Here is a 23,043-nt window from a genome sequence, read left to right as displayed (position 1 = left end):
AAAGCGACTGTGGCCGAGTCGGCCTGGGTGACCCCCCTGAGGGTGAGGCTGTGCACCTTGCCTTGGCTGCGGATCAGATTCATTTCATTGTTCTGCAGAGGGACATCCGCAAGCTTCCACTGGACCTCCTTGGCATCCTCGTGGGACAGATGGCACTCAAAGTGAACGTCCTCCCCCTCGCGCACCGAGCAGCTGTTCAAGACCTTCACTATGGTCACCTCCAGCTCTGTTATAAAAAGCCAGTTATGTGTTACTGCTTAGATGCGAATCTCACTCTAAGGGAGCACTAGTGTCTATATGGGTGTACATGGATAGATTACAACAGAAATAAGGCACCTAACCTTACACACTCAATACAGTTACAATACAGAGACAACTGTCAAGACATAAGGTTGCTCCTGTCAAGACAGAAGAAGTGGAAGTGTGAGACAGATCATTGTCCTTAACAGCAGAGCACTCGGGTGGAATGGTTATGAAGGTAAAAGTGCAGAGGAAGGTGTGTGAAGGATATGAAAGACATAGGAAGCAGTAGGTGAATCAGGAAATGGATGAAGATCCCAACAAGCTTTACTTCTGTGCTCTTTAGGCTTTTGGTCCTCTAAAGCCTTGAGTGATATTAGTCTTGTGGGAATCACTCAGGATGGAAAGCGGTGGTAGGTATAGAGTAAATTAAAAGAGAGGTGCCATGATTCAAGAGGTGTGTAGAGAGAGAGAATGATTGAAATGAATGTCAGAAGACAGTAGCAGACTTTCATCTTGTCCCCTACCCTGTACAGTGAGCATGGATGAGGTCTTCTGGTAACCTGTGTCACAGATATACTCCCCAGAGTCAGCCCCTTGTAGGTTATAGATGATAAGCTTCACTATGGCACCTTCCTGTTTCAGCTGATACTTGTTGTTAGACTCCAAGACGCTGTCGCCCCGGCTCCAGACAACGCTGGCCACAGGATTTGTGATCTCACAGCGGAGGATGGCGATCTCACCTGCGTCCCACTCTAGATTCTGTAGTGGGGTTTTGAAGTAAACAGGCAGGGCTGTGGAAAGCAAGAGGGGGGTAGGAACGATGTAGGTTGGGAGAGGTGAGATAGAGAAACTTTTAGAGGGCAGAATTGTGCCTCCAAACCAGAAAATATGTATAATACATGTGGGAAAGTTAGATTTTCTTTCCCGACAGCATACACAGCTAAAACCAGAAGAATTTTCTCTCAGCCTACCCTTCACAGAAAGGTTTGCTGTGGTTTTCCGGTCGCCACTGTCACAAGTATAGCTGCCTGAGTCTTCAGGGTCTAAGCTGTGGATGACTAGTCTGGCGCTGTGCCCTTCCTGGACGATTTCATACTTGGCACAGGGGCAGAGACCCACCTCCCCCTTCGTCCATTCTACTGGGACTCCAGGTTTAGAGAGCTCACAGTGCAGGGTAACACTGCCCCCCTCCTCAACCTCCTGGCTCTGCAGATCTTTGGTGAATATGACTGGGAGAGCTGACAAATCAAAATCGCAAAAGATTAATTATAAGCCTACACTTACATAATAAACGGTAGGCATTATTCCAACTGTTTTGTTGCATCACTTATTTTTACTAACTATTTATTGCATTTCAGTTAATACATGTGGTGCTTCAGATAAATTTATCATAAATCAAGGTGATATTGTCTGTGCTAGTGAAGAATTGGGCTGCAGTGAAAAGGTCTTCATCATCCTACCATTGACTTTCAGGTATGCTGAGCTCTCTAGGTCTCCAGTGCTGCAGTGGTAGTTTCCTGTGTCTTCAAGTTTCAAATTACAGATTTGTAGTTTCACACTGCATTCTTTCTGCTTCATCTGGTACTTTTCTCCAGACTTTAGAACCTGTGTTCCCTTCTTCCATTCTACAGGGACTCCAGGTTTAGAGAGCTCACAGTGCAGGGTAACACTGCCCCCCTCCTCAACCTCCTGGCTCTCAAGATCGTGTTTGAATGTGGCTGGAAGAGCTGAGAAATAAAGGGTTAAAAAATATCTCCATCCACTGTTACAATGCCTCAAAAAGAGACATTGCAAACCCATATGGTGTTAGCATCTAGAAGACGATCCCACTGGGATGGTGTCTCTATGTATGGTAAACACTTTCAATGACCATTAATGTGTGCACTCTTCTCTGCTTGGTGTCCATCCGTCCAGGCCAGCAGTTTAAAAAAAGATTTGTGTGTGACCCACCACCACATTGAAAGTGAGATTTTAACTACTCTGGGTTTACACATAACCAAGGTTATGTACAGGACTGCATGAACAATCCTGGTCTCTGCCTAAATTCAATACTGTGTACGCAGAATTTACCTGGAATATCATAATCCAACTACAACAAGGAATCTACAACAAGGAGACTCCAGCAAGGTCAACAAAAGACAACCAAGTTAAGACCTATAGTAGATCCCCATTTAAGGGCAGGGAGACCTGTAATACATTACAACTGCAAGCTCCATGGCAGCATTATACAGGAATAGACTGCAAAAGAAAGCTTCTCTTTTCCCACCATGGGCTTCTACGACTGTCTTCTCCTCCTTTTCAGTCTCTGGTTTTGGCTGGACAGGAGCAACTGGTGTCTCCACAACTACAGTACAAACATGAACAATCTGTTGAATATATCTTCATTATAACATCAACTTTAAAATTGTGCACCTAAGCGAACCAGACGGAAGCGAACAAAGCCCAATGTCCACGGAGCTTCAAATCTTACCCATTCAAATGGCAACCATCATTGTAGCCTACTTTCTTTCCACTACCATTTAGAAGCATGGCAAAGTATGCAGAAAAAACAATACGTGTAGCAAAATCTACTGAATATATTGTCAATAAAGAATTTACTTCGTCGAGTTAAGGATGAAAAGAACAGGAACTATATCAGATAGCCTAAAGTACGAGTTGAATAACTTTTGCATAAAAAAAAATGCACGTGCAAACCTGATGGAAGCAAACAGCGTCCAAAGTCATTTTTATCCATTCATACGAACAATGACCGATGTACCTGAACTTAAGAATGACAAACTAATCTCCTCTCTCTTTGGTCCCCTGCTTCTGAGGCTCTGGTTTAAGGGTGACTGCAGGAACTGGAGGTTTCTCTACTGTGGCACAGCAATACACTTGATAAGATCCTCAACACCTCTTAAGAGAACAGCCTGACAAACCAGCCGAAGCCACAAGATAAGGGAAGCTAGCTGAAGGGCTACAGAAAGACTATGTGACACAACTTGCCTTCAGAAAAAAATCTAGCCACACTGTTCACCACATACAACTTGAATCAAGAGCAAAGATCCAAGCTTTCTGAGTCTACATTGAGAAACACAGTATGATGTGACAGACAATGCACAGGTAGGAGCTCAACAGACAACAGCCAGCTCATATTTTCCTACCAGGGGCTCCTACTACTGTCTTCGTCTCTACTGTCTCCTTCCTGGGTTCCAGTTTGGGGGCGGCAGGAGGCTTCACGGCTATGACAAAACATCAAAGCCGGTATGTGATTTAACTTGCCAATGTCATACAACAAAAAGTATTTAAACAGACAAACTGCCATTACATCCCTTTGAGTGAAGGGCAACCGTCATACATGACACAGACTAATAGGACCACACAAGATAAAGCAGAGACCCAAAAATGTGCCACACAATGTGAAAGCCACAAATGATGTCCAATTGAACGGATAAAGAGCAGTAGTATTTGAATTGATATGACAGACTTTGCACAGGTATGAGCTTAACAGGCAAAAGATAGCTGATCTTCTCTACTACTGACTTATTTTCTACTGTCTCCTCCTGTGGCTCCAGTTTGAGGGCGGCAGGAGCAGCAGGCTTCTTGGCTATAGCAAAACACTGAAATAACTACCGGTATATAATTTTACTTCATCATCTGTCTAGTAAGCAGAAAGCTCAACCAGAAGCATGAACTCATGAACATGAATTCCCAACGTCATACAACAGTCTTCAAAGAGAGAAACAGACAGTGACACAGACTGCCAATACATAGCCTACACTGCAAGTGAAGGACAAAGACTAAACAGAAGAAGCTTACAGGACACACTAACAGGACCACAAGGTGAAGCAGAAACCACAAAATTAGCCATACAATGCTAAAGCCACAAATGACGTTCGCTTGAACAGACTGACAAAAGAGCGGCAGTCCCTATACGAAAAGTACCCACCCTGAGCGTCTGCAACAGTCTTATTTTCTACGGTCTCCTCCTTCTGGAGCTCCAGTTTGGGGGTGGCAGGAGCAGCAGGCTTAAAGGCTATAACAAAACACCAAAATGACTATATACACCCCCAAAATGTGCCACACAATACTTAAGCCATGAATGATGTTTTCTTGAAGTTGAACAGATAGGCCAAAGAGCAGCCGTATTTGAATTGATGTGACCAACTACCCACAGGTATGAGTTGAAAAGACAACAGAAAGCTAATCTTTCCTACCAGGGGCTTCTACGATCTTCTTTTCTACAACAGGCTTAGAGACTATGACAAAACATCAAGATGACTACCAGAAAACACTGAGTAGACAAAACATTAGGAACACCTTCCTAATATTGAGTTGGACCCCCTTTTGCCCTCAGAACAGCCTCAATTCGTCGGGGAGTGGACTCTACAAGGTATCGAAAGCGTTCCACAGGGATGCTGGCCCATGTTGACTCCAATGCTTCCCACAGTTGTGTCAAGTTGACTGGATGTCCTTTAGGTGGTGGACCATTCTTGATACACAAGAGAAACGGTTGAGAGTAAAAAAAAACAGCAGCGTTGTAGTTCTTGAAACACTCAAACCGGTGCGCCTGGTACCTACAACCACAACCCGTTCAAAGGCATTTAAATATACAAAACATGCTCCGTTGTCACGAGGCTTAAAAATCTTTCTTTAACCTGTCTCATCCCCTTCATCTACACTGATTGAAGTGGATTTAACAGGTGACATCAATAAGGGATCATAGCTTTCAACTGGATTCACCTGGTCAGTCTATGTTATGGAAAGAGCAGGTGTCCTTAATGTTTTGGACACTCAGTGTAAAGCTGAACTTCATCAGTTGTCTAGAAAGCAGAAAACTCAATAACACGTGTGACTGCATGAACATGAATTCATATTACGTCATATAACAAAACATCTTTAAAACAGACACACACTGCCATTAAAACTGAGGGAAAACCAAGCAAAAACATATTATTATTACATTACTACATTATTACATATTTGTGTCAAGTAAGAAAATACTAAGAAGATCACAAGTTGAAACACAGGCCCAAAAAATGAGTCACACAGTGCTAAAGCCATAAAGGAACAGATATGAACTGCTGCTTGTTGGCCTATCTGACTGCAATTATCGACCAGATAAAACAACACAATTACATACAGCAACACCAGAATACCATTTTTTTTTTAATTGCTATGACAGACAACAGATAGTTCATCTTTCCTACCAGAGGCTTCTACTACGGTCTTCTTCTCTAATGTCTCCTTCTGGGGATCCATTTTGGTGGTGGCAGGAGCAATAGGGGTCGCTGGCTCCGAGACTATGACAAAACACCATAATAACTAAACATTCTTTAACTTTACTTCAACAAGTAACCAGAAATGTTAACTACTGTATTCTTTTCTACGGTCTCCTTCTGGGGCTCTGGTTTAGGGCCGGCAGGAACAGCAGGCTTCACAGATATAGCAGAAATCAGAATACCTCAATATTCTATAACTTCCAGAATGAGCTCAACAGAGAACATATCTTATCTTTTCCTACCATGGGCTTCTACTACTGTCTTCCTTTCTACTGTCTCTTTCTGGGCCTCTTTGGTGTCCTGCTGCTTCTGGGTCTCCTGTTGTTTGTGAGTGACTGGAGGAGCTGGGGGTTTAAACATTTCACTTTAGATCCAACTCTGAGCTGAGTATGCTCACAAAAGCATGCCCTCAAAGGGAAGCAGAGAATCCAAAACAATGTCAGGCCGCTCAAAGCTAAGGTGACAACAAGGTTTACATACACATACAAAACATAGTTGCAACCTGGTTAAGGGTTAATTCTTGACAGATAAACAACAAACTACATCTGGCTAATAAGAATGGTCAGTGCTAACCTGAATCCTCGGGACGTCCCTACCCTAAACCTTAACCCTAACCTTAACCCCTAGCCTTAACCATAACCTTAAACCTTACCTTAACCAATTTCAATTTCAACTTCAATGGTGTAGGGATGTTCCAAGGATCCCGGAGAGCACTGACCTAGGTAATACACTTGTGTTCCCCGTGGACCGGCTCGTACATAAAGCATCTCCCATTCAGGCTGCAAAGGCATACTTTCCCTCCTTAACAAGCTTTAATGGTGAGCCGCCATTTGTATATTTGTACTGTCCTAATTTAAACACAAATTTACACCAACATTTTCAGATTTTCCGACAATTTAGGATGTTGCACACCGCATTCAGCCAAGACATAGGCACTATAGACATACCATAAAGACAGAGAATCAAGCAGTAAACCAAACTGTTACTCTCCTTGTCCTTCCCTACCTTCTTCCTTTTTGGCCTTCTCCTTCTGGGGCTCCTCCTGTTTGGGAGTTACTGGAGGAACTGAATACTTCAGAGCTGCCATAAAACATGCAACTTAGAATACAAAACCTCATAACCAAACCTTTTATGACAAGACTGACCATAACAGAAAAACAGCCAACAGAGGGATGTATCATACAAACTGCCAACAAAGGATGTACCACACAAGTCTCAAATAAATACATGATAACTGTGAACACCAGAAGCAATGAGACAAAGCCTTCAGAACATGTGGACTGAATGCAAACAGAATACAGAGACAAAGATGTCTACTCAATTTCCTTTCTAAGCACAACAAACAGTGGCACAAACAAACCACAAGAAACTTCAAGTACAGCGACATATGCACTGACTGTAAAAGGACAACGAATACTATCAGCATCATCACCGACATCATCAACAGGACCAAGAAGCAGGACAAACTGCACAGATGACAAGTTAAAGCAGACAGACAAACTGTTCTCCATGTACGCTCCCCTTCCATACTTGATCCAGTTTGGTCTCCTGAATCAGAGGCTCTTGTTAACCCTAACCCTAAACCTAACCTTAGAAAGCAGTTTCTTATCAACATATAGTTTGTTGATAGAATTACCATCTGTAGCGCATCTACAAATAGAAAATCCGGACCATCCAAATATAGTTTTACCAAACATATTTAGTGACAAAGGCACATCTAAATGTATTAACTCTCTCCTACCCTTAATCTTGAGACTGGCTGTAGTCTTCTGTTCTCCACACACACAGCTGTAGTCTCCACTGTCCTCGGGTACTACTTTGTGGCTGGAAGAGCTGAGAAATAAAGGGTTAAAAAATATCTCCACCACTGTTACAATGCCTCAAAAAGAGACATTGCAAAACCCATATGGTGTTAGCATCTAGAAGAACGATCCCACTGGGATGGTGTCTCTATGTATGGTAAACACTTTCAATGACCATTAATGTGTGCACTCTTCTCTGCTTGGTGTCCATCCGTCCAGCCAGCAGTTTAAAAAAAGATTTTGTGTGTGACCCACCACCACATTGAAAGTGAGATTTTAACTACTCTGGGTTTTACACATAACCAAGGTTATGTACAGGACTGCATGAACAATCCTGGTCTCTGCCTAAATTCAATACTGTGGTACGCAGAATTTACCTGGAATATCATAATCCAACTACAACAAGGAATCTACAACAAGGAGACTCCAGCAAGGTCAACAAAAGACAACCAAGTTAAGACCTATAGTAGATCCCCATTTAAGGGCAGGGAGACCTGTAATACATTACAACTGCAAGCTCCATGGCAGCATTATACAGGAATAGACTGCAAAAGAAAGCTTCTCTTTTCCCACCATGGCTTCTACGACTGTCTTCTCCTCCTTTTCAGTCTCTCTGGTTTTGGCTGGACAGAGCAACTGGTGTCTCCACAACTACAGTACAAACATGAACAATCTGTTGAATATATCTTCATTATAACTCAACTTTAAAATTGTGCACCTAAGCGAACCAGACGGAAGCGAACAAAGCCCAATGTCCACGGAGCTTCAAATCTTACCCATTCAAATGGCAACCATCATTGTAGCCTACTTTCTTTCCACTACCATTTAGAAGCATGGCAAAGTATGCAGAAAAAACAATACGTGTAGCAAAATCTACTGAATATATGTCAATAAAGAATTTACTTCGTCGAGTTAAGGATGAAAAGAAACAGGAACTATATCAGATAGCCTAAAGTACGAGTTGAATAACTTTTGCATAAAAAAAAATGCACGTGCAAACCTGATGGAAGCAAACAGCGTCCAAAGTCATTTTTATCCATTCATACGCAAACAATGACCGATGTACCTGAACTTAAGAATGACAAAACTAATCTCCTCTCTCTTGGTCCCCTGCTTCTGAGGCTCTGGTTTAAGGGTGACTGCAGGAACTGGAGGTTTCTCTACTGTGGCACAGCAATACACTTGATAAGATCCTCAACACCTCTTAAGAGAACAGCCTGACAAACCAGCCGAAGCCACAAGATAAGGGAAGCTAGCTGAAGGCTACAGAAAGACTATGTGACACAACTTGCCTTCAAAAAAAATCTAGCCACACTGTTTCACCACATACAACTTGAATCAAGAGCAAAGATCCAAGCTTTCGAGTCTACATTGAGAAACACAGTATGATGTGACAGACAATGCACAGGTAGGAGCTCAACAGACAACAGCCAGCTCATATTTTCACCGAGGGCTCCTACTACTGTCTTCGTCTCTACTGTCTCCTCCTGGGTTCCAGTTTGTGGGCGGCAGGAGGCTTCACGGCTATGACAAAACATCAAAGCCGGTATGTGATTTACTTGCCAATGTCATACAACAAAAAGTATTTAAACAGACAAACTGCCATTACATCCCTTTGAGTGAAGGGCAACCGTCATACATGACACAGACTAATAGGACCACACAAGATAAAGCAGAGACCCAAAAATGTGCCACACAATGTGAAAGCCACAAATGATGTCCAATTGAACGGATAAAGAGCAGTAGTATTTGAATTGATATGACAGACTTGCACAGGTATGAGCTTAACAGGCAAAAGATAGCTGATCTTCTCTACTACTGACTTATTTTCTACTGTCTCCTCCTGTGGCTCCAGTTTGTAGGGCGGCAGGAGCAGCAGGCTTCTTGGCTATAGCAAAACACTGAAATAACTACCGGTATATAATTTTACTTCATCATCTGTCTAGTAAGCAGAAAGCTCAACCAGAAGCATGAACTCATGAACATGAATTCCCAACGTCATACAACAGTCTTCAAAGAGAGAAACAGACAGTGACACAGACTGCCAATACATAGCCTACACTGCAAGTGAAGGACAAAGACTAAACAGAAGAAGCTTACAGGACACACTAACAGGACCACAAGGTGAAGCAGAAACCACAAAATTAGCCATACAATGCTAAAGCCACAAATGACGTTCGCTTGAACAGACTGACAAAAGAGGCGCAGTCCCTATACGAAAAGTACCCACCCTGAGCGTCTGCAACAGTCTTATTTTCTACGGTCTCCTCCTTCTGGAGCTCCAGTTGTGCGGGTGGCAGGAGCAGCAGGCTTAAAGGCTATAACAAAACACCAACAATGACTATATACACCCCCAAAATGTGCCACACAATAACTTAAGCCATGAATGATGTTTTCTTGAAGTTGAACAGATAGGCCAAAGAGCAGCCGTGATTTGAATTGATGTGACACAACTACCCACAGGTATGAGTGTGAAAAGACAACAGAAAGCTAACTTTCCTACCAGGGGCTTCTACGATCTTCTTTTCTACAACAGGCTTAGAGACTATGACAAAACATCAAGATGACTACCAGAAAACACTGAGTAGACAAAACATTAGAACACCTTCCTAATATTGAGTTGGACCCCCTTTTGCCCTCAGAACAGCCTCAATTCGTCGGGGAGTGGACTCTACAAGGTATCGAAAAGCGTTCCACAGGGATGCTGGCCCATGTTGACTCCAATGCTTCCCACAGTTTTGTGCAAGTTGACTGGATGTCCTTTAGGTGGTGGACCATTCTTGATACACAAGAGAAACGGTGTGAGAGTAAAAAAAACAGCAGCGTTGTAGTTCTTGAAACACTCAAACCGGTGCCGCCTTGGTACCTACAAACCACAACCCGTTCAAAGGCATTTAAATATACAAACTTGCTCCGTTCATCTGGTACTTTTCTCCAGACTTCAGCACCTGTGTTCCCTTCCTCCATTCTACAGGGATTCCAGGTTTAGAGAGCTCACAGTGCAGGGTAACACTGCCCCCTTCCTCAGCCTTCTGGCTCTCCAGCTTGTGTTTGAAGGTCACAGGTAACGCTGACAAACCATTGATTTAAATATGAAATTATTCTGTATATACAGTCCACTAACTACACACATTTTTGCTACCAACACATGAACTTACACGTATCAATTAAACTGACTGACTCCCTGTAAACAAGACCTCCCCAACATTCCCATTGACCAAGAACATGTACCCATACCATTGACGTTTATAGTCGCTGTGGTCCTCTGATTTCCACACTCACAGGAATACTCTCCACTGTCTTCAACCTTCAGATGTTTTATCTGAAGCTCACAGCACGCATCTTTTTGCTTAATCTCATATTTGTTTCCAGCTTTGAGATTCTCAGTGCCTTTCTTCCACTGAACCTTGGCTCCAGGTTTGGCTAACACACAGCAGAGAGTAGCATTCTCTCCTTCCGTGGCCTGCTGGTTCTTCAGCTTCTGTTTAAAGCTGGCAGGCAAGGCTGGAAAAAGACGAACATGCCCAACTTCATTAAAAAGTAGGCTAAATCATTTTCTTTGCAATCTTCAGTTGTAATGGAAGGGCATAAGAATCAAAATGGTGGAGAAGAATGAGTAGTGGACAATGATCCCGATGCTTTTATTGCTGTCCTTTGGAACCTAAATAGGATTCCAATGATTGGGTTGTTCAATGAAACAGATGACTTGTTAACTGAAGATAGTTATCAAACCAGTACATGGAATGAACATGGTGTTCACAGCTGATCACCACCACAAAATGAAATCCTTCCAAAGTGCACAAAGGATCAGCAGCATACAGAGAAATACATTTGTGGAGCTTTTGCATCACTTATGCAGCATAACTTTGCATTGAGGCACACATCTGTACATGAACAATATTCAGAATAGTTTCAAGATAGGAATAATGTCTTAGTTTATGACCCTGCAGTATTTTCCAAGACACAATAGAAACATTGTCCAAACCTTTGATGCAAAACTGAGCCTACATGGTAAAAAAAAAGCTGTTCTTGCCATAATATGGACTTGGTCTTTTACCAAACAGGGCTATCTTCTGTATCCCACCCCTACCTTGTCACAGCACAACTGATTGGCTCAAATGCATTAAGAATTAAAGAAATTCCACAAATTAACTTTTAACAAGGCATACCTGTTAATTGAAATGCATTCCAGGTGACTACCTCATGAAGCTGGTTGAGATAATACCAAGAGTGTGCAAACCTGTCATCAATGCAAAGGGTGGCTACTTTGAAGAATCTCAAATATAAAAAATTATTTGATTTGTTTAACACTTTTTTTGGTTACATCACGATTCCATATGTGTTATATTATAGTTTTGATGGCTTCACTATTATTCTACAATGTAGAAAATAGTACAAATAAAGAAAAACTTTAAATGAGTAGGTATGTCGAAACTTTTGACTGGTATTGTACTGTATATATATTTTTTTACATATACATTTGTTAACTGTCTGAGTAGAGTGAGCAAATAAACTGGACAACTAAGAATCTACGGATCAGGGATGCCTCTATTCATCAAGTATGCATCCTTTAAGAATCAAATCTTTCTGTCTTTACTCTTTTACCTGCGTCATGGATTCAAATACATCATGCACTTCCCATGAGGATGGGAGACCCAAAGACGAGAGAATGATTAACAAGACCAACGCAGACCGATACAGAATGGTTGACTGAGATCTGATGGTATGAATGGTGCCACAGGCATTGAAGACACCAGCGGTGGTCACTTATGATATTGGATAAATTGTTCATTTCACAATGCACACTGCAACGACGAGTCTAGATGAACGTTAAAAGTCAAGCAAGTGTCATTTCAATTTCAGAGAAACTGAAAAAGAGGGCAAATGCAGTGATGCACTTCCATCTCTGGTGTCTACTGGAGCTGTAGACTTACAATAGATATAGATACAGTATTATGGGGGGAGGGGTGGATTGTTATGAGGGTTCCCAGCCCCCTCTAGCTCACATATAATTTGAACCATGGACCCGGCCATGGGAGTTACCTTTGATCATTAGCGAAGCGTACACTCTCTTATCCCCAACCACCACAGAGATTGTGCTTGAATTCATAGGGGTCAGCTCCCTCATGGTGAGGGAGTGGAAACCCCCCTGAGGTACCTGGATCTCATTGAGGGGGCTGGGCTGCAGAGGGGTTTGGTCTAGGCACCACCGCACCTGATGGGTCAGGTCAGGCGGGCTTACAAGGCACCTAAACATGGCAGAGTCCCCCTCAAAACACTCAACGTCCTGGGGTGGCTCTACTATGAGCACTGTCTGACCTGGATGGAACACATCCAGGTCAAATGCTGCTCTGAGCATAATGTATTTCTTGTCCACCAACCAGCATGGGAATAGACAGTAAGAAGGAATGATCTCCCAAATGTTTAAAAATTAAGAAAAGCAAAGGGACGTGAATTATGCTCAGTCAATACTGTTCTATCATATGAATGTTGTAATAATCGGCATGTCTGCTCAAGAAGACAAGCAGGGGAGTCAATCTTACGAGATGTCACAATGTCAGCTCTGATACACCACTATGACTCATATGACCTCTAGTAATATTCAAGTTCTGATCTTTAAACGTTGGCAGAGGTCAATCACATCACTCACAAATCATTTTTCAGGAAATAATCCAAATTCTCAACATGAATTCAAAGCTCTGTGCCCTGCTATGCACAGCAGTCAGCACGTCAGCAAAGCTATTTCATTTACAGCGAGTGTAATTACTAAATAAAAAAGTTATTACCATATTAATGTGCAAAACCATGATTGAAGACAAAGACAAATATATAGGCCAAGGTCTTACCTTTGACTGTCACCTTAGCCGTCATCTTGGCGGTGCCCACGTCACAGGTGTAAGTTCCGCTGTCTTTCTCCTCCAGCTGTTTAATGGTAAGTGTGAGAACGGTCTCCTTTTGGGTCATCTCGCAGCGTCCCCCGGCCTTGAGCTCTATGCCTCCCTTGGACCAGGTGGCCTTGGAGGCAGGCTGGGCCGTCTCACACTGTAGAGTCACTGAGCCCTTTTCTTCCGCCTCACTGTCCTTCAGCTCCTTGGTGAACTTGTGGACTGGCTCTGAAGAAAGGGACATTCCGGTAGGAGCACAGCAGAAGGCATTGAGGTAGGAGAGGCAGCGCTTATAATTAGTGTTATTTAACATTAAAAAGCAGTCATAGTTGAAAAGTGGTAGTTCACGGTCAATGATACCTGAATATCCAGTAAACAAGAACCATTAAACAACTGAAGGTGTCTGTGAAAGGAACTTGTCAGACTTACCTTTGATCACCAGCTTGGCCTTGGTAGTGGCTCCTCCGATGACCTCACAACTATATTCTCCAGAGTCCTGGACAGTGACGCTGCGGACGGTCAACTTCATGACCCCCTCCTCTTTGCTGATGTTATACTTCTCACTCTTCCGGATGTCCTTCCCATCTTTGGCCCACTGGACAGTGGCGCTGGTCTGTGTGACCTCACAGGTGAACACAGCATCCTCCCCTGAGACAACGCTGACGCTCTGCAGCTCCCGTGACACAGATTGGGCTTTGCCTGAAATAAAGGACATTTATATTACCTTTGTTTTAATTCTGAGGATGGCTCAATTTCCTTCCAATTACAGAAACAAAAAAGCTCAGAAATTGGTTCATTTTATTAATGGATTAATTTGATTAATTTCTCCCAATGGTCTACATATCCAATTTAAAACGATAACCTCAGGGATCAGTTGATCGAAGTTTCAAAACAATGAATGCTAAAAGCCCTGCAGATTGATGTTAGAGCCTCAACTGGTACAGATGTCTAACCTTCAACAGCTAGGGTCGACTTGGAGTTCAGGTTCTTGATGTTGAAAACCACCTCACCAGTATCGGCTGGTGTCACGTCCCTGATAACCAGCATGTGTTTGCAACTTGTACTGGAGACCTGGAAGCGTCCTCCATTTGCCACAGTCTGGCCATTCAAGGTCCAGGCACACTCGTCAGTGCTCTCCCATGATAGAATACACTGAAAGCTACATGTCTCTCCCTCCATCGCCTCCACAGACTTCAACTGCTTGGTGATACCTGTGCTCATGTCTACGTAAAGGCTGGGGAGAGGATTTTTGTTTCAAGGACATGATGACAAAATTGCTGTAGAGGCTTCAGCGCACTATACTCATTCGTTCGCATGTTATGCTGCGTCGTCAAACACACCTCTCACAGTGACCTTTGACTTGGAAAGCTCAGTTCCCAGGTCACATCTGTAATCTCCGGCGTCTTCCTTGGTAACGGCTTTGACGATCAGACCCAGGGACTTGCCTGTGTGCAGAACCTCATACTTAGACCCAGTGGTCAGGAACGTACCATCTTTCCTCCAGGTGGGGGAGACCCTGGGCTTGGATGCCTCACACGTCAGGGTGATCATACCTTTCACTTCTCCCACCACGTCATCCAGAGACTTGAGGAACACTGCACGCTTCTCTGGAGGAATCCAAATGGAGAGCAAGACTTAACCCCCCAACCACCAGTCAAAGCCGTTTAACATATTCCTTGACCTCCCTGACCTTGAAGGTGATGGTGCCCCCATCCTCAGGTGCCAGGTTCTTGAGTGTGAGCGTGTGCATTTTGCCCACCTGAGTGATGGTGTTGACTTCGTTGGAGAAGAGTACTTTGTTACTGAGCAGCCAATGCACCCCCTCATCAGCGTAGTTGATCTCACAGGTGAACACTGCATCACTGTCCTCATCCACCTCAGTGTCCACCAGGTGCTTGGTGATCTCCACTTTCCGAACTGCGATAAACCACAGCACACATCATCATTGTACCATGGATTTGGTTTAAATTAAGAGGATGGAATCTCATTTGAACCATCAATGCTCAGCAAACCAAATAGCATTGAAGTCAAATCAACACCAAAAAGCAATACAAAACATACACTCTACAGTGAGAGTGGCTTTGGTCTCGGCAGCAGTCGACTGACAGCGGTATTCCCCAGTGTCTTCCTCAGTCAGCTTCTGTATGGTCAACTTAGCCCGCACAGCGTCCTGTTTCAGGCTGTACTTGTCTGATGTCGCCAGGAGGGTTTGGCCTTTGAACCAGCTCACCTCTTTGGGTACGGTGGAGAACTTGGAGCTCAGCGTGGCTGAGCCCTTCTCTTTGGCTGTCGCATCCTTAATGGGCTCTAGAACCTCAAGAGGGCGCTCTGTAGTCGAGACAATAAGACGTGCAAACAGCTCTGATCATAGGCAAGTCATGTAACATGCTCCTAACCCAGTTTTGGTTGTAATCTGGTTGTAACAACGTCATTTCAACCAGTTATACCCACTGGGAATATGGTGCTCTGTGTGAGGAGAAGCCTCTGACCTTTGACAGTGAGCTGGGCCACAGACTTGCTCTTGCCAGCACTGAACTGGACAGGTCCTGTCATGGAGGCCTTGGTCTTCTTGAAGGTGAGGCGGTGCATGGAGCCCTCCATCTCCATCTCCAAGTCAGCACTGTCCTGCATGGCCACACCATTCAGGGTCCACTTGGGGGGCTTGACTGAGTTGATGTTGATCTCCACCTCGAAGAAGGCGGCGAAGGGCTCGGTCACTTCCACGGCACTTAGCTCCCGTACGATGCTGATGGCCTGCTCTAGAGGGACCACAGATACAGAGGGTTTAGGTCATACTTGAGGTAAAATCACTCTTAATTACACTCTTTAGGGATATTATAAGAGTGCTATTTCCACTGATTCACTCACTGACTGGTAATCCTGTGTCCTGAGGTATTCATACGTGCTAAAAGAGATTGAAAGTGTATTTTTATAAAGTCACATCAACCTTTATAAAAATACACTTTAAATACAATTCCTAGAAGTTTACAATAGACAATGTCCTGATTTTCATCCTGTTACCTTCCACAACAAGTTTACAGGATGTCTTGTCGTCGATGGCGTTGCAGGTGTAATTATCCTCGTCGTCCGAGCCCACGTCATTGATGGTGAGTTTGCGGTATATACTCTTGCTGCTAATCTCGTGCTTCTTGCTGGGCTTGATCTCCTTCTTGTTCTTGTACCACTTGAGCTTGGCACTTGCCCGAGACATTTGACATTCCAGGAACCCACGGTGTGTATGCATGGCTAACTTATCCCTGAGCTTCTTCACAAACTGGACAGGGAGCTCTACAGTAACAATAACAACCGTATCAATACAAGGAAGCCATACTAAGCAGTACCACAGTAGCATATAAAAACTCTATCATATATCAAAGCTGTAAGCAGCACTACAATAATACAGTCTACAAAGAAAAGAAAGTACTTGACGGGCCATGGCAAAACCAAAGAAGCCTATAAGCCTATGCAGAAACCCTTCGTAAGCATATCTGATCTATTTACTGTACAGTTGCTTCCAGCATACACTACAAGACAAAACGTTTGTGGACACCTTCTCATCAAACATCTCATTCCAAAATCATGGGCATTAATATGGAGTTGGTCGCTCCTTTAGTGCTATATAGCCTTCACTCCTCTGGAAAGGCTTTCCACTAGATGTTGGAACATTTCTGAGGGGACTTGCTTCCTTTCAGCCACAAGAGCATTAGTGAGGTCGGCCACTGATGTTGGGCGATTAGGCCTGGCTCGCAGTCTGCATTACAATTCATCCCAAAGGTGTTCGATGGGGTTAAGGTCAGGGCTCTGTGCAGGCCAGTTAAGTTCTTCCACGCCAATCTCAACAAACCATTTCTGTGTGGCCCTCGCTTTGTGCACGGGGGCATTTTCATGCTGAAACAGGAACGGGCCTTTACCAAACTGTTGCCACAAAGTTGGAAGCACAGAATTGTCTAGAATGTCATTGTAAGATTTCCCTTCAATGGAACTAAGGGGCCTAGCCCGAACCATGAAAAACAGCCCCAGACCATTATTCCTCCTCCACCAAACTTTACAGTTGCCACTATGTGTTGGGGCAGGTAGCGTTCTTTTCGCACCCGCCAAACCCGGATTCCTCCATCGGACTGTCAGATGGTGAAGCGTAATTCAGGACCCCCGAGCGCTACAGCACCCGGGGGTCCTGTTCTGTGAGCTTGTGTGGCCTACCACTTCGCGGCTGAGCCGTTGATGATCCTAGACGTTTCCACTACACAATAACAGCACTTACAGCAGCTCTAGTAAAGTAAACATTTGACGAACTGACTGGTTGGAAAGGTGGCATCCTATGATGGTGCCACGTTGAAAGTCACTGAGCTCTTCAGTAAGGCTTGGTTTAAATATACTTAAGTATCAAAAGTAAAAGTATAAATCATTTCAAATTCCTTATATTAAGCAAACCAGATGGCACAATTATTTATTTATTTTTTCATTTACGGATAGTTAGAGGCACACTCAAACACAGACATAATTTATTAACAAAGCCTTTGTGTTTAGTGAGTCCACCATTTCAGAGGACCATTTTCCTGTCCTGCTAAGCATTCAAAATGTAACTAGTACTTCTGCGTGTCAGGGAAAATGTATGGAGCAAAAAGTCAATAATTTTATTTAGGAATGTAGTGAAGTAAAAGTTGTCAAAAATATAAATAAAAAAGTAAAGTACCGGTACCCAAAAACTACTTAAGTAGTACTTTCAAGTATTTTTACGTAAGTACAGTCGTGGCCAAAAGTTTTGAGAATGACACAAATATCAATTTTCACAAAGTCTGCTGCCTCAGTGTCTTTAAATATTTTTGTCAGATGTTACTATGGAATACTGAAGTATAATTACAAGCATTTCATAAGTGTCAAAGGCTTTTATTGACAAGTACATGAAGTTGATGCAAAGAGTCAATATTTGCAGTGTTGACCCTTATTTTTCAAGACCTCTGCAATCCACCCTGGCATGCTGTCAATTAACCTCTGGGCCACATCTTAACTGATGGCAGCCCATTCTTGCATAATCAATGCTTGGAGTTTGTCAGAATTTGTGGGTTTTTGTTTGTCCACCCGCCTCTTGAGGATTGACCACAAGTTCTCAATTGGATTAAGGCCTGGGGAGTTTCCTGGCCATGGACCCAAAATATCGATGTTTTGTTCCCCGAGCCACTTAGTTATCACTTTTGCCATATGGCAAGGTGCTCCATCATGCTGGAAAAGGCATTGTTCGTCACCAAACTGTTCCTGGATGGTTGGGAGGATGTGTTGGTACCATTCTTTATTCATGGCTGTGTTCTTAGGCAAAATTGTGAGTGTGCCCACTCCCTTGGTTGAGAAGAAACCCCACACATGAATGGTCTCAGGATGCTTTACTGTTGGCATGACACAGGACTGATGGTAGCGCTCACCTTGTCTTCTCCGAACAAGCTTTTTTCCGGATGCCCCAAACAATCGGAAAGGGGATTCATCAGAGAAAAGGACTTTACCCCAGTCCTCAGCAGTCCAATCCCTGTACCTTTTGCAGAATATCAGTCTGTCCCTGATGTTTTTCCTGGAGAAAGGTGGATTCTTTGCTGCCCTTCTTGACACCAGGCCATCCTACAAAAGTATTCGCCTCACTGTGCTTGAGCAAGCTCTGTACTGGTGGTGCCCCGATCCCGCAGCTGAATCAACTTTAAGATACGGTCCTGATGCTTGCTGGATTTTCTTGGGTGCTCTGAAGCCTTCTTCACAACAATTGAACCGCTCTCCTTGAAGTTCTTGATGATCCGATAAATGGTTGATTTAGGTGCAATCTTACTGGCAGCAATATCCTTGCCTGTGAAGCCCTTTTTGTGCAAAGCAATGATGACGGCACGTGTTTCCTTGCAGGTAACCATGGTTGACAGAGGAAGAACAATGATTCCAAGCACCACCCTCCTTTTGAAGCTTCCAGTCTGTTATTCGAACTCAATCAGCATGACAGAGTGATCTCCAGCCTTGTCCTCGTCAACACTCACACCTGTGTTAACGAGAGAATCACTGACATGATGTCAGCTGGTCTTTTTGTGGCAGGGCTGAAATGCAGTGGAAATGTTTTTTGGGGATTCATTTCATTTGCATGGCAAAGAGTGACTTTGCAATGAATGCAATTCATCTGATCACTCTTCATAACATTCTGGAGTACATGCAAATTGCCATCATACAAACTGAGGCAGCAGACTTTGTGAAAATTTATATTTGTGTCATTCTCAAAACCTTTGCCCACAACTGTACTTTACAGAAGCTGATAAACATACTGGCTTTTTTACAGAACAGCAAACTCCCTAAATTGAGATGGAAACACTAAAAGAGCCATGTCCCCTGGATCTCATCATAGGAAAGATCTTGAAATAATTTCAAGGAGCTCTGAAATATGTCCAATCCTCAAGATGAGGAATTCATTGGAGTAAAACGTTATAATAATCGCCCTGATGCATCAGCAGCCTACACACACTTGGACAGACTTATATTTTTACATTTTACATTTGAGTCATTTAGCAGACGCTCTTATCCAGATTTACTTACAGTTAGTACATTCATCTTAAGATAGCTAGATGAGACAACCACATATCACAGTCAAAATAAATACATTTTTCCTCGATTGAAATTAAAATAAATAATAATAATTGTAGCAAATTTGTCCCAATCTACAGGATCTCAAAGTGGACTTAAGTATAATTAAGTGGGTCATTGACTTTCTCCTCAATAGGGGTCAGTAAGCCAAAGAAAACATCTCCCTGTGCAATTCATATCCACAGGCTACCCCAAGGAACAGGGATTTCTCCTGTGCTGTCCTCCATCTACTCCAACGTCCTGAGGGGCTCGGATAGTCACTGCATGACCTTTTCACTCCTGGCCTGGTACAGAGGGACCTCCATAAGCAACATGAGAGCAAGCTCCCGAGGGTGGTCAGGTCACCCTAGGATCTGGGTCACGTGGTTCAGGTTTCCAGAGGATGTAAATCAACCATATATATAAAAAAAGACTGCACCATGGATTTCAGGGAAACAACTCACAACCTACATATTCTTAGGGATCATCTTGCCCTCTGGCCAGGGATACAAAACACCAACATTTCAGAATAAAAGAGGCAATCCCCACAGACATCTGGCTGCTGAACCAAAATAAACCTCAGGACAATAACTCTGAGGACACAGAGGACAGACTAACTAGCTGACCGATTGACTGGATCAGATTTTAGTTATGGTTAGAGAACTGAATTCACCATTGGTATGTTTAATAAGTGTTAGTGAATTCTGTGAATTTGTTATGTATATTGTGATGAGCTGACCTGAACATCATTAATTTAACAAAGTTATTCTATCATATGGCATACTGTGCCGTATATAGCATTCTATGGGGAATGCATGCTGGAAATGGACTTTGTTTCTTTACCTTTCACTGTCAGTTTGGCTGTTGAAGAGGCCTTTTCAGCTGTGAATTTAATCTCCGCCACGTCTTCTGGTGTCACCGATTTAATCAGTAGCACATAGATTTTACCTTTAATTGAAAGAGGGCAACTTATAAGAACATTACAGAATGGTAAAACACATAAATAGTAAATTAGACCTAATTAATCAATGATGGCTAATAATTCAAAAGCTGATGCATGAGTGTCTATTACTAAAATGTATGAGTGTCTATTATAAAATATATGAGTGTCTATTGCTAAATATATGAGTGTCTATACTAAAATATGTGAGTGTCTATTACTAAAATGTAGAGTGTCTATTACTAAAATATATGAGTGTCTATTACTAAAATGTATGAGTGTCTATTACAAAAATATATGAGTGTCTATTGCTAAAATGTATGAGTGTCTATTACTAAAATGTATGAGTGTCTATTACTAAATGTATGAGTGTCTATTACTAAAATATATGAGTGTCTATTACTAAATGTATGAGTGTCTATTACAAAATATATGAGTGTCTATTGCTAAAATGTATGAGTGTCTATTATCTACAATATATGAGTGTCTATTACTAAAATGTATGAGTGTCTATTAATAAAATGTATGAGATCTATTGCTAAATATATGAGTGTCTATTACTAAAATGTATGGTGTCTATTACAAAAATATATGAGTGTCTATTACAAATATTATGAGTGTCTATTGCTAATAAATATGTGAGTGTCTATTACTAAAATGGATGAGTGTAATATTACTAAAATGGATGAGTGTCTATTACTAAAATATATGAGAGTCTATTGCTAAAATGTATGAGTGTCTATTACTAAATGTATGAGTGTCTATTACTAAAATGGATGAGTGTATATTACTAAAATGGATGAGTGTCTATTACTAAAATATATGAGAGTCTATTGCTAAAATGTATGAGTGTCTATTTACTAAAATATATGAGTGTCTATTACTAAAATGTATGAGTGTCTTTTACTAAAATGTATGAGTGTCTATTACTAAAATATATGGTGTCTATTACTAAAATGTATGAGTGTCTATTAATAAATGTTGAGAGTCTATTGCTAAAATATATGAGTGTCTAGTACTAAAATGTATGAGTGTCTATTACAAAAATATATGAGTGTCTATTACAAAAATAATGAGTGTCTATTGCTAAAATATGTGAGTGTCTATTACTAAAATGGATGAGTGTATATTACTAAAATGGATGAGTGTCTATTACTAAAATATATGAGAGTCTATTGCTAAAATGTATGAGTGTCTATTACTAAAATATATGAGTGTCTATTACTAAAATGTATGAGTGTCTTTTACTAAAAATGTATGAGTGTCTATTACTAAACTATACTATGAGTGTCTATTACTAAAAGTATGAGTGTCTATTTACAAAATATAATATGAGTGTCTATTACTAAAATATATGAGTGTCTATTACTAAAATGGACATCTAAACATATACTTGGAAAGAATTCTAAATGTGTGTATCCTCCTCACCCTCTTGTCTCATCTTGATGTTGTCACCGACTTTGAGTTTGGTGTCTCCTTTGAACCACTGGCAGGCCACATCATCGTGAGAGATCTCACACATGAATGACGCACTCTCCTTCTCCATCACCTCCACATCCTCCAGCTTCTTCACTATCTTAATGTCTCGGGCTTTGGGGGAGAATCACAAGAGACCATAAAAAGAGACATCAGAGAGCCTTCAACACATCTACTGCTGAATGAATAGGGACATTCTTTTCCATTGATTCATAGCTATATATCTGGTAAGAAGGATGTCTATTATTTAAAATTGAGACATGCACTATTTTACCAACCTGTAAGTACATCTATCATTGACAAGCCTATACAATCATCATTGGATTGTATTATACGATCATTATCATTGGATCGCATAATATACCATGTATCATGTTGTATCATATGAATAACATGTAGGGACTCATACCATGTACAGTGAGTTTGGCTGATGTATTGTCGTCAGACATTCGACAAACGTATGTGCCCTCATCCTCTTTGGAACATTTATGGATGAGGAGGCTACGTGTGCGACCCTGGGAGTGGATGCCAAAGTTCTTTCCTGGTTTTAGTTCCGTATCACCCTAGGGAACAGTGATATTTTAGTACAAATGATTACTTCACTTTGTATACACAATTATGCAAAGTAAATTGCTGACATTGAACACTTTCTCGTTTTGCATGACTGGATGTTCGAGTTATATGATTTACCACTAGAATATGTTTTCTCACCTTGAACCACTTGACCTCAGCATTGGTTCTGGACACCTCACACTCAAGTGTTGCCTTTTCCTTCTCTGGAGCTTTGACATCCTCCATGGGCCTAGAGATCATGGCAGCAGGTTCTGTACAAGCCACAATGCAAAAAGGTACAG

General features: G+C 42.1%; 3 protein-coding genes across 6 annotated transcripts in view; all 3 read right to left on the bottom strand.

The window, feature by feature from the left end:
* The window catches only part of obscnb (obscurin, cytoskeletal calmodulin and titin-interacting RhoGEF b), an 88,186-nt gene that overhangs the window by 43,133 nt on the left and 22,010 nt on the right, over positions 1 to 23,043 (bottom strand). For all 4 annotated transcript variants that reach the window (XM_023977779.1, XM_023977780.1, XM_023977783.1 and 1 more), the window contains exons 21-26: positions 22,901 to 23,013; positions 22,599 to 22,752; positions 22,142 to 22,303; positions 20,617 to 20,721; positions 13,621 to 13,890; positions 13,153 to 13,419 (exon numbers count right to left, since the gene is read on the bottom strand). In XM_023977779.1, the coding sequence (XP_023833547.1) occupies positions 13,153 to 13,419; positions 13,621 to 13,890; positions 20,617 to 20,721; positions 22,142 to 22,303; positions 22,599 to 22,752; positions 22,901 to 23,013 (1,071 nt within the window). The remainder of the gene's footprint in view (positions 1 to 13,152; positions 13,420 to 13,620; positions 13,891 to 20,616; positions 20,722 to 22,141; positions 22,304 to 22,598; positions 22,753 to 22,900; positions 23,014 to 23,043) is intronic.
* LOC111957059 (obscurin-like) lies at positions 275 to 12,665 on the bottom strand. The gene is made up of 11 exons (XM_070436783.1): positions 12,350 to 12,665; positions 10,544 to 10,810; positions 10,215 to 10,376; positions 6,510 to 6,584; positions 5,747 to 5,848; positions 5,433 to 5,525; positions 4,172 to 4,258; positions 2,510 to 2,587; positions 1,704 to 1,970; positions 1,215 to 1,481; positions 275 to 1,034 (listed from the first exon to the last, which is right to left on the bottom strand). Exons 1-11 carry the CDS (start codon positions 12,663 to 12,665, stop codon positions 691 to 693), a joined length of 2,058 nt encoding a protein of 685 aa, XP_070292884.1. The 3' UTR covers positions 275 to 690.
* Positions 14,140 to 16,402, bottom strand: LOC139023502 (obscurin-like). Its single transcript, XM_070436782.1, has 6 exons — positions 16,213 to 16,402; positions 15,681 to 15,950; positions 15,253 to 15,519; positions 14,873 to 15,108; positions 14,532 to 14,796; positions 14,140 to 14,414 (listed from the first exon to the last, which is right to left on the bottom strand). The coding sequence occupies exons 1-6, from the start codon at positions 16,400 to 16,402 to the stop codon at positions 14,140 to 14,142; spliced, it is 1,503 nt and encodes a 500-aa protein (XP_070292883.1).

Source organism: Salvelinus sp. IW2-2015, linkage group LG32 (assembly GCF_002910315.2).
Source record: "Salvelinus sp. IW2-2015 linkage group LG32, ASM291031v2, whole genome shotgun sequence".
NCBI lineage: Eukaryota > Metazoa > Chordata > Actinopteri > Salmoniformes > Salmonidae > Salvelinus > Salvelinus sp. IW2-2015.
The sequence above is the reverse complement of the archived record's forward strand: the minus strand, read 5'-3'. Positions and strand labels throughout refer to the sequence as shown.